Source organism: Kogia breviceps, chromosome 1 (assembly GCF_026419965.1).
Source record: "Kogia breviceps isolate mKogBre1 chromosome 1, mKogBre1 haplotype 1, whole genome shotgun sequence".
In the NCBI taxonomy this organism is placed as follows: domain Eukaryota; kingdom Metazoa; phylum Chordata; class Mammalia; order Artiodactyla; family Physeteridae; genus Kogia; species Kogia breviceps.
In genome coordinates, this window is record NC_081310.1 from 57,124,394 (window position 1) to 57,137,562 (window position 13,169).

Consider the following 13,169-nt stretch of genomic DNA (forward strand, 5'->3'; position numbering starts at 1 on the left):
CCTCTGTCAGTTCTACTTCCTTTAGATGAGGGCCAGACCTACACCATGAGCTCCCCGTCTTTCAGGATGTGGGCTGGAAAATTGTCCTGTTCCATCTCTTCAACACCTCCCGACTCTGCCCCCTTCTGTCTCCCCAGTGCCACCCAGGTTCAGGGCTCCCCAACTCTGCCAGGATTAATGCAGTGGCTTCCTGGAGGACCCCGTGTCTCCAGACAGCCCCCTGCCCATCAACTCTCCACCCTGGAGCCAGAGGGATCTTACTCCCATCAGACGCTGGCCTTCAGTGGTTCCGCAAGTCTCATACACTCAAATAGTACCCCAGGCTCCCCAAGACCCAGCTGCCTGATTCTCCAGCCTCACGTCCCTCTTCTCTTGCCCTCCAACCAGTGGTACTGACATACCTGTAGTTGCTTAACACACCGTGACGTTTCAAGCCTTTGTACTTTGCACGCGCTCTTTCCTGTGGCCTGATCATCTCCCACCCCTCCCCCACCTTTACCGTTGCTCCTCATACTTCCTTCACCTGGCTGAGCCCTATTCATCCTTAAAAGTGCCAATTCCCCTGTGAAGCCTTCCCTAACCCCAAAACCCCTCCTCTGAATAGATCCAGTCCCCAAACACACGTCTCTGATTGTATTTGTCACTCAGAGTTGTGATAATTACTCGTGCTGTCCTGTCTCCTCCACCATCCGTGTACCTCTATGCGGGACCGGGTTGGCACACTGTCTGAAGGTTGTTGCACTGAGGTAGCTCCCTCTCTGCACCATCACCTCCCACCCTGAGCAAGTCCTTTAAATGCTCTGAACTTCCGTTTGCTTATCTGCAAAATAGAAAGATGTGAGCATCGGAAGGGGGCACACACATTCAAGAACTTTATAAACGACTAAGGGCTATGCACATGGTTTTAACACTTTTTCTTCCTTCAGACTAGTGTTTAGCTGCACTTGCCTGTGTGGAAATCATAAGATCAAAGGAATGTGATGTGATCTTTTCGTAATTTCTCCACCTTGGGTCCAAGGAAAAGCTGGTGGAGAGTAAACCATTCATTGTGTCTCCCTGCAGCTCCTAGTCTTCTCGGAAGCTCTGGGTTAATCCTGGGGTCAGGAACCTTGTCTGGCCAGGGGCAACAGTGCCTATGTGTAGGTCTCGGGCTGTCTCGCTTTCTCATCAGTGCTCCCCACCAAGTGCCCTCCATTCCCTCCACCAACAGAAGAGACCTCTCCCCACCCTCTCGTGATGAGGTCTGTGGAAGTCACAAACTGAAGGTCCAATCAACAAGGATGCTCTGACCTAACAAATAATCTCACTCACGTGAGGGTTAAGGATTTGATTTTGGAGCCCCAAGAAGAAAAAAGTTCCTGAAGATTTGATATGGAAAAACCCTTCTGAGTAGGGCATTCCAAAGTTTAATTAGTGGCTGCAGGAGGACTGGACGCTGGGTGTTCCAGGAGTGGACGCTGGAATTCCAGGTGGGAGCCTGTTTATGGCTGCAGCGCGGGTCATGCCAGAGGCTAGAGGTAGAAGCCAGGGAGCCAGACGCAGCTCAGGGGTGGTCTGGATGCTCTCGAGAGAAGGCCAGCTAAGAGCTGTGAGCTCACTGAAGTCCGATAACCGGCTCCCAGCCCCCACCCCTCCCTCCGCTCAGTCTAGTAAAATTGATGCTCATCTCTGTAGTTTTGGAACATGATGGTAAGAATGCTGGTGCCTCGGGTTCTTGTGCCGGTCCTATCTCAGGCTTGTTTGCTTGCCTCCGTCCCGTGCCCCGGACAGGGCTTTGCGTAAAGAAGTGGGCTGGTGGATGACTGTTCTGCAAAGATCCCATGTGCGACTGGAGCAGGTTACCTTCTCTGAGCCTCAGTGTTCTTACCTGGAAAGTAGGCATATCGTTCCTTCTTTTCCTAATAACCAAACCAGCGTTCTTGTACTTTACCTTAAATAAATGTAATTTAAAGATGCCAAGCCTTTCTGACATCACTTTTGTGCATAAAGAAAAGTGAAAAAAAGAGAAAGGCATTGGCAATAACTCCATCACAACTGCCGCGGTGACCTTGCTGATTTCAGAGTTAGTAAAATGTGAAAAATACACCACTTGTGTACCTACCATCTTGCCTAAGAGATGGAGCGATTCCCAGCAGCACTAACAGCCTTGTGTCAACCTCCTTGACCTAGCCTTTCCACCCTAGAGAAAACTGTCCCAAATTTTGTGTTTACTCTTCCCTCATTTTTAGCTACAGTTGTTTTTAAAACATGTACCCTATGCAATACATTGTTTGGGCTTGTTTCAGAATGGGCTTGTTTCAGTATGGTTCCGTGAGTGGAATTGTATCCCATTCTTTTGATGTTTTTAAAAATCAGGAGAAGTTGATCTATGCTAATGTGTGTAGCTTATTTATTTTTCACTATTGAATATTGCACTCACTTCATAGTCTGCTGTATTAATTCTGTTGATGGAAATTTGGGCTGTTTCCTGTGTTTTGCTGTTAAGTTATTTTTGCTATACACATTCTCACAGTTGTTCCTTAGAACATGTGTGTTTCTCCAGGGTATATACCTGGGAAGGGAACGGCTAAGTCTAGGTGAGAGTGCTTGCTGTTCTGATTGCTAGCCACTACTGCTGCCCTTATTTCTGTCCACTGAATAGCCTGAGGGGACATGCGTCCCTGTTCTTGCTTTGTTTACAGGCCTTCAGAGGGAATAAGCGTTTATAAAAAACAATACGGGCATAGTGAAGGAGAGCTTCCCAGGCCATAGTCTGACTTTCCACCATGGCTGTGGGGGGGGGGGGCAAAGCCAGAAAGGAGTGGAGGCCAGATGGAGCACCGCTGTTGGCGCTGAGCATGTGTGTGAGGTGGGGCTGCGCTTGACTGGACACTGGGTCTCAGACTGTGGCGCAGCTGACCTCCCAGAATCCACTGTGAGGCTCCGTCTGGGCTTCGGGACCTAGAAAGTCAGACAGAACACGGCATGCATTCTCAGATTTTTATTTCAATTTCCGTAGGAAACTGCAATGGGCTCTCCAGGGGTATTTCCCTGAGCCCTGGTTCCCTTTGCAGCTCCCAGCTCAAGGTCCTTCAGCGGTCGCTGGCTCCGTGGTCTCAGATGTCACACCACCAGTGATTTCCAGGCCCTGGCCACTCTCTGCTGTCTCTGTGATGGCCTCCATTCGGGTCCCTTCCACTGCCTTCGGCGGGATGCTCACATATTCCTCGCGTGATGAGGCCACACTGTCTTTGTCGTAAGCTTGGCTCTGACATTCCTGAAGAAAGAGCCGATCCTGCTGAGTCTCTTGGTGATGGAACCTGAACTTGCTGTAGGTAAGCTCCTGCCCGATTTGTGCGAGGTCCTGGACTCGTTGGTGATGGGAGCACGGCTGATGGCTTTGTGAGCAGTGCCCTGCTTGTTGTCCCCCGGGCTGCCGTGGCCTTTCTCCTTTTGGTCGTCTCTAGTGGCTCTCCGGCTGCCTGAGCCCGGGCCGGCTGCTTTTTGGATGGTCTTGTTCCCCGCAGTGCCCCCAGTGGCTGTGTTGGTTTTACTTGCTCCTGGACCCTTGCTGGCTGTGGCTGCTATGGCCATGCTCTGCTCTTCGGGGGCAGGAGACTTGATCTCTGCCACGCTCAAAGCACCCGCTGCGGTGCCGCCTGCCACCTCTGCTGTCTCCACCTTTGTCGTTGCCCGCGATGCTGACTCTTTGTCAAGCACTGTAGGTTTTGCTTTGGCAGTGGCCACATCGGACATGGTATCGGGCTTGTGGGAGTCCAATTGGATCCCCTCCCCGCCAGCAAAAGCTGCAGACCCGACCGCGGCCACCTCAGAGGGCGTGTGGAGGCTCCTGATGCTCACCTGGTCCTCATCCCACTCTCCTTGGAAATCTTCCACTGCCGGGCTCCTCCCGTCCTCCTCCTCCTCCTCGAACAGAGTCCTGCAGATCATGTCCCCGGCTGGAACAGCGTAGGTGCGGCTGTGACCGTCCATTGGTGGTCGCAGGAGGTAAATCAGCTCTTCCCAGTAGGCGAAGAGGTCTTCCTGCGCGTCCAGAGGGGCACACAGCTGCAGGTAGAAGGAGCGGCCAGTGGCAAACTTCACGCGCAGCTGTCGTTTGTCACGATCGTGCGTGGAGATCCTCACAAACTTCAAGGGAAGGAGCCTGGTGAGCTCTAAGGTCTTGGCAACCTTGTGGCTCTTCCCCTTGGTGGGCTGGCTGTGCTCAGCGTGCTGTTCACAGCCGGTGGCCCGTCGGGCCAGCAGCATGATGTCTGGGAGTGGGAGGACGGGGCTGGTGGATGCGATGCCCACGGTCACCGTGCAGTCACAGTTGTGCACGTCAATCACGTGTCCCCTCTTCGTGATCTGGATAAAGTCGCTCTCGAATATCGGCGCGTACTTGAAAATGTCGTATTCGCCGTTGTGCAGTTGCTGCTGCAGCTCCCCCATGGTGCTTTTGAACAGGCCCAGCCCGGTGCTGCTCTGGGCCGTGTGATACGGGAGCAGAGAGTCCCCACTCATGGCTGTCTTCGATCACTGCCAGGCAGCGTGGTTAAGGCGGGCCCCTGGCTCTTCCCTCCCTCGGCCTAATGGGCCGAAGAGCAGAGCGAGCTGCGGTGCTCCTGCGTCACGCAGGCGGCCTTACGGCAGGTCTTCCAAGCCCAGCCCACAGGCCCCCACCTTTGCCTCAGGGTCTCCCAGAGGCAGGGGTGTGGGTAGGGGCACCGATGGTCACAGCGGGGACTCTGTAGGGCGGCTGGACCCCAGGCTGAATCTCTTCAAGTGTGTAGAGAGGTATGGTAGGCTCCCCCTCGGCCTCAGCTCACTTCCGCTTCTGGGTTTTTATCTCCCCAAGCGGCTGTGAACGTCAGTCCTAGTGAGAGAAGTAACCACTTTCTCGGCCTAAGGCCCTGGCACAGCCTATTTATCCTCTGATGCCCTTTGTGACCTATCACTGTCACATAGCCCTTTGCCTCATCCCCCAGCTGCCCCGCCCCGCCCGCCCAGTGCAGGGCCCCCATCCTCTCACAAACGCGCCATTGCCCCCGCGGAGGACAGGCCTATCCTGCCAGTGACTGAGGTGGATACTAGAATAAAAATGTCTTCAACTGGGAAAATTTTGTGTGGGTCCTTTTTCTTTTCCTCCCCCAGATTTAGCTACTGGATGAAATCTATAGGAATGTATGATGATGGGCTAAATTTGAACCATTTAAGCCCATGGTTTAATTGTATCGAATAACGTAGAGCTGGCAGTGGCGATCCTTAGTCTGTCCTTTCATAACATCTCAGTAAACATCGATGGTGATTTTTAATAATAACATTAAAAATTGGTAGGAGGAGGCAAGAAAAGATAGAGACAGACAGAAGACTACATTAACTATTTAGGGGTTCTGGCTGCTAAGATCAGGAAAGGAACCTCAGATCCAGAACTGCCCTCCAAGCCCAGAAACCGTGAGGTCTCACCAAAGATTTCTCTTCTTGTTTTTTTGGTTTTTTTTTTTTTTTTTTTTCCACTGCGTTGGGTCTTTGTTGATGCACGAAGGCTTTTTCTAGTTGCGGCAAGCGGGGGCTACCCTTCGTTGTGGTGTGCAGGCTTCTCATTGTGGTGGCTTCTCTTGTGGCAGAGCACGGGCTCTAGGTGTGCATGCTTCAGTAGTTGCAGCACGCGGGTTCTAGGGTAGGTGGGCTTCAGTCATTGTGGCGCGTGGGCTCAGTAGTTGTGGCTCCTGGGCTCTAGAGCGCAGGCTCAGTAGGTGTGGTGCACGGGCTGAGTTGCTCCACGGCGTGTGGGATCTTCCCCGACCAGGGATCGAACCCCATGTCCCCTGCATTGGCGGGTGGGTTCTTAATCACTGTGCCACCAGGGAAGTCCTCACCAGAGATTTCTATGAGACTTCTCTCCTGGACAGTTGCACGTGCAAGCCCCTTACCTGACTGAGTGAGATGGGTTGTAGTTTTTGATGATCAGCAAAGCCTAAGTAAATCAATGCCCACGTGGGAAGTCCTCAGTCATCTTTCAACTGCCCGTTCAAATGGTACCTCCTTTGAGGAGCCTCCCCTGAATTACCTAATCGAACCTATTCTTCCTTCCTCTGTGCTATTGTAGAATCTCATATGTGTCTCTTTTACAGCATTAATCTTATTTTATTCAGTTTTAGATTTACTGTATTATTTTTAAAATTTCATATTAATTTAGAATTATCTTGTCATTGTCTAGAAACCACAGTTGTCTTCAAATATGGTTGCATTAAATTTATAGGTCAATTTGGGGAGAATTGACATTTGATAATCTTAAACCTTCTAATCCATGCGGGTGATACTATCTAGTCTTTTATTTAAACATTTTAAATATCTCTCGGCTTATACAATGTATTATAAAAATTCACTGTAGATGTGTTGCACATCTTCCAGTAAATTTATCCCTAAATATTTGATGCTTTCTGATATTATTGTCAATGGGATTTGTAAGATTGTAATTTTCCAGTTGTTCGTGCTGGTTTATTGGTTTTTATGTGTTGATCATGTGTCCTTTCACCTTGCTAAATTCACTTACTAATTCTAGTTTTGGTGTTTTTTTGTTTGTTTTTTTTTAAGGATTTCTTGGAATTTTCTCTGTAGACCATGATGCTGCCTGTAAAGAAAGTTTTACTTTTTCCTTTCCAAACTGTGTGACTTTTATTTCATGTTCTTGCTTTATGCATTAGCTAAAGGCTCCAGCCTAGAATTTAATAGATGGGTTAAGAGCAGTTATCTTTTCATTGTTCCCTCTCTCAGGGGAAATCTTCAATCTTTCACCATAAAGTATGTTGTTAGCTGTAGTTTTATTTCAGAGTTGCCTTTTGTCAAGTTTAAGAAATTCACTTCTAGTTTTAGTTTTCTGGGCATTTTTATCGTGAAGGATTATTGGTGTTTTTCAAATGTTTTTTCTGCATCTATTGAGCTGAATACTTGATTTTTTTTTTTTTTTTTTTTTTTTTCGGTACGTGGGCCTCTCACCGCTGTGGCCTCTCCTATTGCGGAGCACAGGCTCCGGACGCGCAGGCTCAGCGGCCATGGCCCACGGGCCCAGCCGCTTCGCGGCATGTGGGATCTTCCCGGACCGGGACACGAACCCGCGTCCCCTGCATCGGCAGGCGTACTCTCAACCACTGCGCCACCAGGGACGCCCTGATTACTTGATTTTTAATCCTTCATTCTGTTAATGTGGTCAAGTACACTGATTGTTGTTTAGATGCTGAGTTGGCCATTCACTCCTGGGAAACCCCATGTGGTCGTGGTGCATTATTTGAACATATTGCTGGATTCAACTGGCCAGAAGTTTGTCAAGAATTTTTGTATCTGTATTTATGAACGATGTCGGTCTGTGATGTTTTTCTTGAACTGTTTTTGCCAGAATTGATATAAAAGCTTGTTTTTAATTAAAATTTATTTTTTAATCAAACATATACATAATTTAAAATCATCAGATAGTGCTAGAAGGCTGATGGAGTAAGTAGCATTAGTTTCAACTACAGATAATTTGGAACGCCAAATATCTGCACTTAAACAAGATATATATGTACTCTCATTTAAAAGCAGTCTGAAAGGAAGGGAGTCAAGCTGGTATGGCAGCTCCACTGTGTCATCAGAGACCTAGGCTCATTGTCTTTTCCTGGTTATCCTTAGGGTCACTTCATATTCCAAGATGGCTGCTGGAGCCCCATTCATCAAGTCCATATTCCAGGCCATCAGCAAGAGAAAGGGGAAGGAAAGAGAAAGGTGGTCTGCCTCTCACTTTTACAGAGCCTTCCAGAAGTCCCACATGACCCTTCTAGTTATGTTTCTTTGGCCATCATTGTATCATATGACCACATCTAGTTGCAAGGAATGCAGGGAAGTGTAATCTTTTAGCTAGGTACATTGCCCAGGATTTACTGAGGAAGAAGAGGAGGATGGATACAAACATTATGCTGAGGCAAAAAGGCCAAGACACAAAAAGGGTACACACTGTATGATTCCATTTGTAGGAAACTCTGGAAAAGCCAAATCTAATTTCTAGTGACATTACTGATTGCAGGTCAGGACTGAATGGGATGGGGCAAAAAGAAACTTTGGGGAATGATGGAAATGTTCTGTAACTTGATTACATGGGTGTATGAATTTGTCAGAATTCATCCAAATGTATACTTAAAATGGGTGCGTTTTTGTGTATATACTTCAATAAAGTTAATTTTTATAAGTTTGGAAAATCTCAGCAACCATAACAAAACTACTCGTAAATTTTGTTCATGTCCGTCATGTCTTCATTCGTTTGCTTACCTTTGCATGACTGAAATCAGAACGTACCTAATGACTTTGAATCTTGCTTTTTTCATTTAACATTACATCATAAAATTTTCCATATTGCTTCATTAATTTTCATAATCACCATTTTAAATGACTCTATAATCTTTTGGGAATTGAAAATGTAATCTATACTTACAGTAAAAAAAAAAAAAAAAAAAAACACAAACAAACTTCGGAGACCCCCTACACAGTAAGAGCTAACTCTTCCCCTGAACTCTGACCTTTAAGGCCCCTTACTTAGAAGTAGTGGACAATCCAGTTTCTAGTATGTACATTCAGAAATATTCTATGCATATAAAGACAAGATGTGAACGTCTTTCCCTCTCCTTTTAGACATAACTAAGACAATACAAGATGCTTGCTTTTGCCCATAATACAGCTTGGTTACCATCTCATGTTCATACATCAAAAGGGGCCTTGTTCTTTTTAACCACTGCATGTATTCTACAGTGTACTGAACCAATATTGATAAGCACTTAGGGTTTTCCCAGGTTTTTTTTTTTCTGTTTCCCATACCACAAGATATAATATTAAAGTTTTGACTCAGCTATCAATTTACAGTAGATGCCACATTCCAAAGGCAGTGCTAGCCTGTATGCAAAATGTACCACAAAAGTAGCTGAGAGCTTGTCACATGATCATTGAAACCTCTCAGCTAAGCTGAGGATATAAAAGGGTGGAGAGGGAAGAGATTGTGAAGGGATTTGGGAGGGCTTCCTCCACCCGTTAAGGTCAAGAAAGACTTTCTTCAACAGGTAACTCAAAGGGCTCAGTATACGTCCCTACAGTCAGGGATCTGACTTCTGTCTAGGAAACACCGAGGAGGAAAGAAATACTAGAATGATCTCTTAAGGGTATAAAGTGGTGTGGCTCCTGCTGTGCTCATCCTGTGGGCTCAGGACTTTTCCAGAGAAAATTACACAAGTTTTCCCGTGCAGCGGTTGGCTCTAAGTCGGTGCCATCTACACCCCCCTCCCCCTCCCACTGGCTTCCTCTGGTCTGTCAGCTGGAGGCAAGGCCAGCTTTGCCCATGAATCACAACCTGTTTCTCTCATATGCTCAGCACAAGTCAGGGGCGGACAGGCCAGGACATCTGGATAAGGTCTGGGTCCAGTTCTCAGCCTGGCTCCTTGCCTTTGACCATCTTCGGCCCCTAGCCCACCTACCCTGTGGGCTGGGCTGAAATAGAGACCCCGTGGGTCACTGTGCTCAGCCTGAAGGGCTTCTCTCTTCCTTCCTACCACCTGCATCAAGACAGGTGCTTCTTCTCACCCCGCTGCTGCCCTCCCGGGAGAGCCTGCTTTCTGGGCTTCTTTCCCCTCATTTGCTCCTCTTGATCTAGAGGCCAGTTGCCAAGGTCATGACATGCACACACTCCCTACGTGATCTGTCCTTGCAGTCCTTGGGTTGTTCTCTCTCTGCTCCTCCCGCCCTCAACTCTGCCCAGGGCTGGCTGTCCCCAGGACAAGGCATACGCTCAGAGAAGACGAGCCCCTGTTAGCATCCTTGGGAGCAAAGCAAAATTCTGCAAGGAAAGTCACTGCCCATGAAGATAATATCCAACAAGGTGCTTCTCAAACTTTAATTTGCATTGGAAGCATCAGAGGATCTTGCTGAACCGCAGACCCTGACCCAGGCTATCTGGATGATGAAAGTGTGCATCTCTAACAAGCTCCCACGTGATGCCAGTGCTGCTAGTCTGTGGACCAGACTTTGAGTGGCAAAGACTTAGGACATTCCAAAGCCAAAGTGATTTTTAAAAAGTCATTCTTTGGGGTCATCTCATAGGTAGAGAGAGCAAACAGAATTAAAAATAAATTACTGGGACTGCCCTGGTGGTCCAGTGGTTGAGAATCCGCCTTCCAATGCAGGGGACGCAGGTTTGATCCCTGATTTGGGAACTAAAGATCCCACGTGCCGCGGGGCGACTAAGCCCGCACGCCACAACTAGTGAGACCGCGTGTTGCAACTACAGGGCCCATGTGCTCTGGAGCCCGCACACCATAACTAGAGAGAAGTCCACACGCCGTAACCAAAGATCCCGTGTGCTGCAACTAAGACCCGATGCAGCCAAAAATACATAAATAAGTAAATAAATATTTTTAAAAGATACATCCTCAAAAATAAATAAAATTAAAAATAAATTATTGAAATATTGTAAAGCACAAGGGCTTTTATTTCTTTCAAGGATACGTATTATCATGGAGTGGAGTGACAGAGGGCTAAAAAAGAGGGTCCTGTGACTCTGCCGCAACAAAGAGGGAAGCACTAAGATTCACAGGTCTGTTTTCCTGCTACATGTGAGGGCTTCGAAACAGCTTGAAAATGCCTGATTCTCACCCATAGACCAGGGTGCTATGACGGATTCTCGTATCCATTTTTTTTTTTCTTGGCCATTTTTAGGGCGTTTTCTAACCCTCCTTGAGTGTGTTCTTATCTATGCATTGAACAAATGAACAAAGAATTGGATTAGTTTGCTAAGAAATTAGTTTCCTCACTGTACAAAAGTAAACTCTGGTCCCATCACTACGTTGTCACAAAGTCTGTGCACTGTTCAAGTTAATGATGCTTTCCCCAAACCTAAGCCAGGCTCACACCTGTTTCCTTCTATTGCCGCTGCTTGCCCAGGGGTTGCTCGGGGTTACATGAATGTGTTTTCCTGAGCAAGGCTGGGAAGTCACTGTTGCTGTCCTGCAAGGACAGCCAGAAACAGCTCTTCTGTGATCACCTCTCCCCGCCTGTGCCGGGTCGGGGTGGGGATGCAGGAGGATTGGCAGGGAAGCTAAGAGGCTGCTTTGAGAGGCTGCCAAGTAAAGTGCTGCACGGTTATCTCTGAGTCATCAGGGCAGGGACGAGCTTGGAGGAGTGGGGTTTTCCTGCCAGTATTGTGGTGTCTCTGGGTATGAGCAGATGCAATTGGCTGTGTGGACTGGCAACCAGCCCCGTGGCTACTGCCTCATTTGCATCATGATTTATATGGTTGGGTCTTAGACACTCATGGGTAGGTGTTTTTCTGAAAGGTTTAGACAGACACATGCTTTATGCCTATCTAGGCAAGTGAAGAGTTCTTTGGAGTGATGAGCAGATTTTTGGCTGTTGCTTAATTTGTGCATTTCTACCAGTGGTGCCAGCTGCTAATGCAGTGATAGCTGCATTAGAAGCTGGAGCACCTCACTAGGGTCCACATTATGAAAAGCTTCACGTTGGGCCCTTGGCGTTGGAGAGGAGAGGCGTTAAAGAGAACTGGTAAATACAGCCCTGGTTTTTGAGGAACTGACAGTCTGAGGCAGGAGGAGAAGCAAAGAAAGATCCTGAGAAATCATGAAGGAACTTCTGTGCAAATGGGTTTAGGAAGCACAAGGGCACGGGGCGGTGACCGTGGAGAGAGCAGAGGTGCTGCAGCCCTAGGGGGCGGGGGGAAGCAGAGGGGAATTCGCTGTGTCCTCTAGGGAGTTACTTAACCTCTCTAGGCTTTAATTCCCACCCCCATCCCCACATCCCACAGCGAAATCCCACAGCAACTGCCAGCTCAGTTGCTTGGAGGATTAAATGACAGAATGCATATAAGATGTCTGGAGCAGCACCTGCTGTCAGTGGCACCTGTCACAATTATTATTGTCAATAGGATGGAACCACGGACCAACCATGATGCTGTCTTTCACATTTAGCCTTCCACTGTGAGGAAGGCCTGCCCTGAGCTCCCTCACTCCCTCAAACCTTGGGTTTTCCTTGGAATCGACAGCACCAGTGAATGGCTGGACAGAGGGCAAAGTGCCATCTGTGGCCACCAAACAGGATAGAACAGAATGAGGCTGAGAGGTCCACTTGAGGGTAAACGTCAGAAGTGCAACCTCAGGGACAGAGAGCATCACTCACTTTCTACCCCCAGCCAGCTGGCTGGAACGGGTTGGCAGACTGAGAGGTTGCATGATGAGTAGTTACGAGCATAGGGCCAAACCGGGTTCAAATCTCAGCACTGTCACCATTCATATCCCCTTGGGAAAGTGACCTTAACCTCGCTGCATCTCTGTTCCTTGATCTGTCAGATGGAAATAATCATAGTGTTGTTGTGAGAATCAGAGAAGTTAACACATACAAAGGGGTCAGAACAGTGTCTGGCATGGAGTCAACACACTATTCTTTAAAAAAAAATAAAAAATTATTTATTTATTTTGGCTGCACCGCATCGGTATCTTTGTTGTGGCACGCGGGATCTTTAGTTGCAGCACGTGGACTTTTAGCTGCAGCACGCATGTGGGATCAAGTTCCCCGACCGGGGATCGAACCACGGCCCCCTGCATTGGGAGCGCGGAGTCTTTTACCCACTGGATCACCAGGGAAGTCCCTGCTATTCTTATTTAGCAGAGATCCTTGGGTATGACGTTCTGGGTTTTGTCCCTCTGCGATAATTTTTGGGGAGGTGGCTGGCCTGTGTATGGTAGTGTGACGGGGGGCTGTGGCGGCAGAGGACTGAAGACACCCAGGTGGGCAGGCAGAGCCCTGCCTTTGCCCTGGTCTGTGGGTTGTCAGGGAAGGGGAGGATAAGGCTGCTTGCCAGGAGGGAGGAGGATGTGCTTGTCCAGGGTCTTAAAGTTCCTTTAAAGGACTCTAACGAATTTTCTAGGAACATCCATGAGGAGCTCGGGGCCCTGCCCAAGGTGTCATCTCCTCTTGCAGGTGGAGAATGGCTGTGTCTCCATGACCCTTCTGGGGCACCATGCCCACCAGCTGCAGCCTCTGCTTCCCAACCCGCCAGCAGCCCCTCAGCCCAGGCACTGGTGCCTAAACCTTACCCTGGCAACATCTGACTTTTCCCACCACTACTTTCCCCTCTTTCGTGTTCCTTCTTTACTGAAACAAAA

General features: G+C 48.3%; 1 protein-coding gene across 1 annotated transcript; it reads right to left on the reverse strand.

Annotated features, from left to right (window-relative positions):
* Positions 1 to 3,513: 3,513 nt before the first annotated feature.
* On the reverse strand, positions 3,514 to 4,503 carry LOC131763790 (Golgi-associated RAB2 interactor protein 4-like; the record flags this gene model as incomplete). Its single annotated transcript, XM_059076400.2, has 1 exon — positions 3,514 to 4,503. A coding segment is annotated over exon 1 (990 nt), but the record flags the coding sequence as incomplete, so codon positions are not given.
* Positions 4,504 to 13,169: the final 8,666 nt, after the last annotated feature.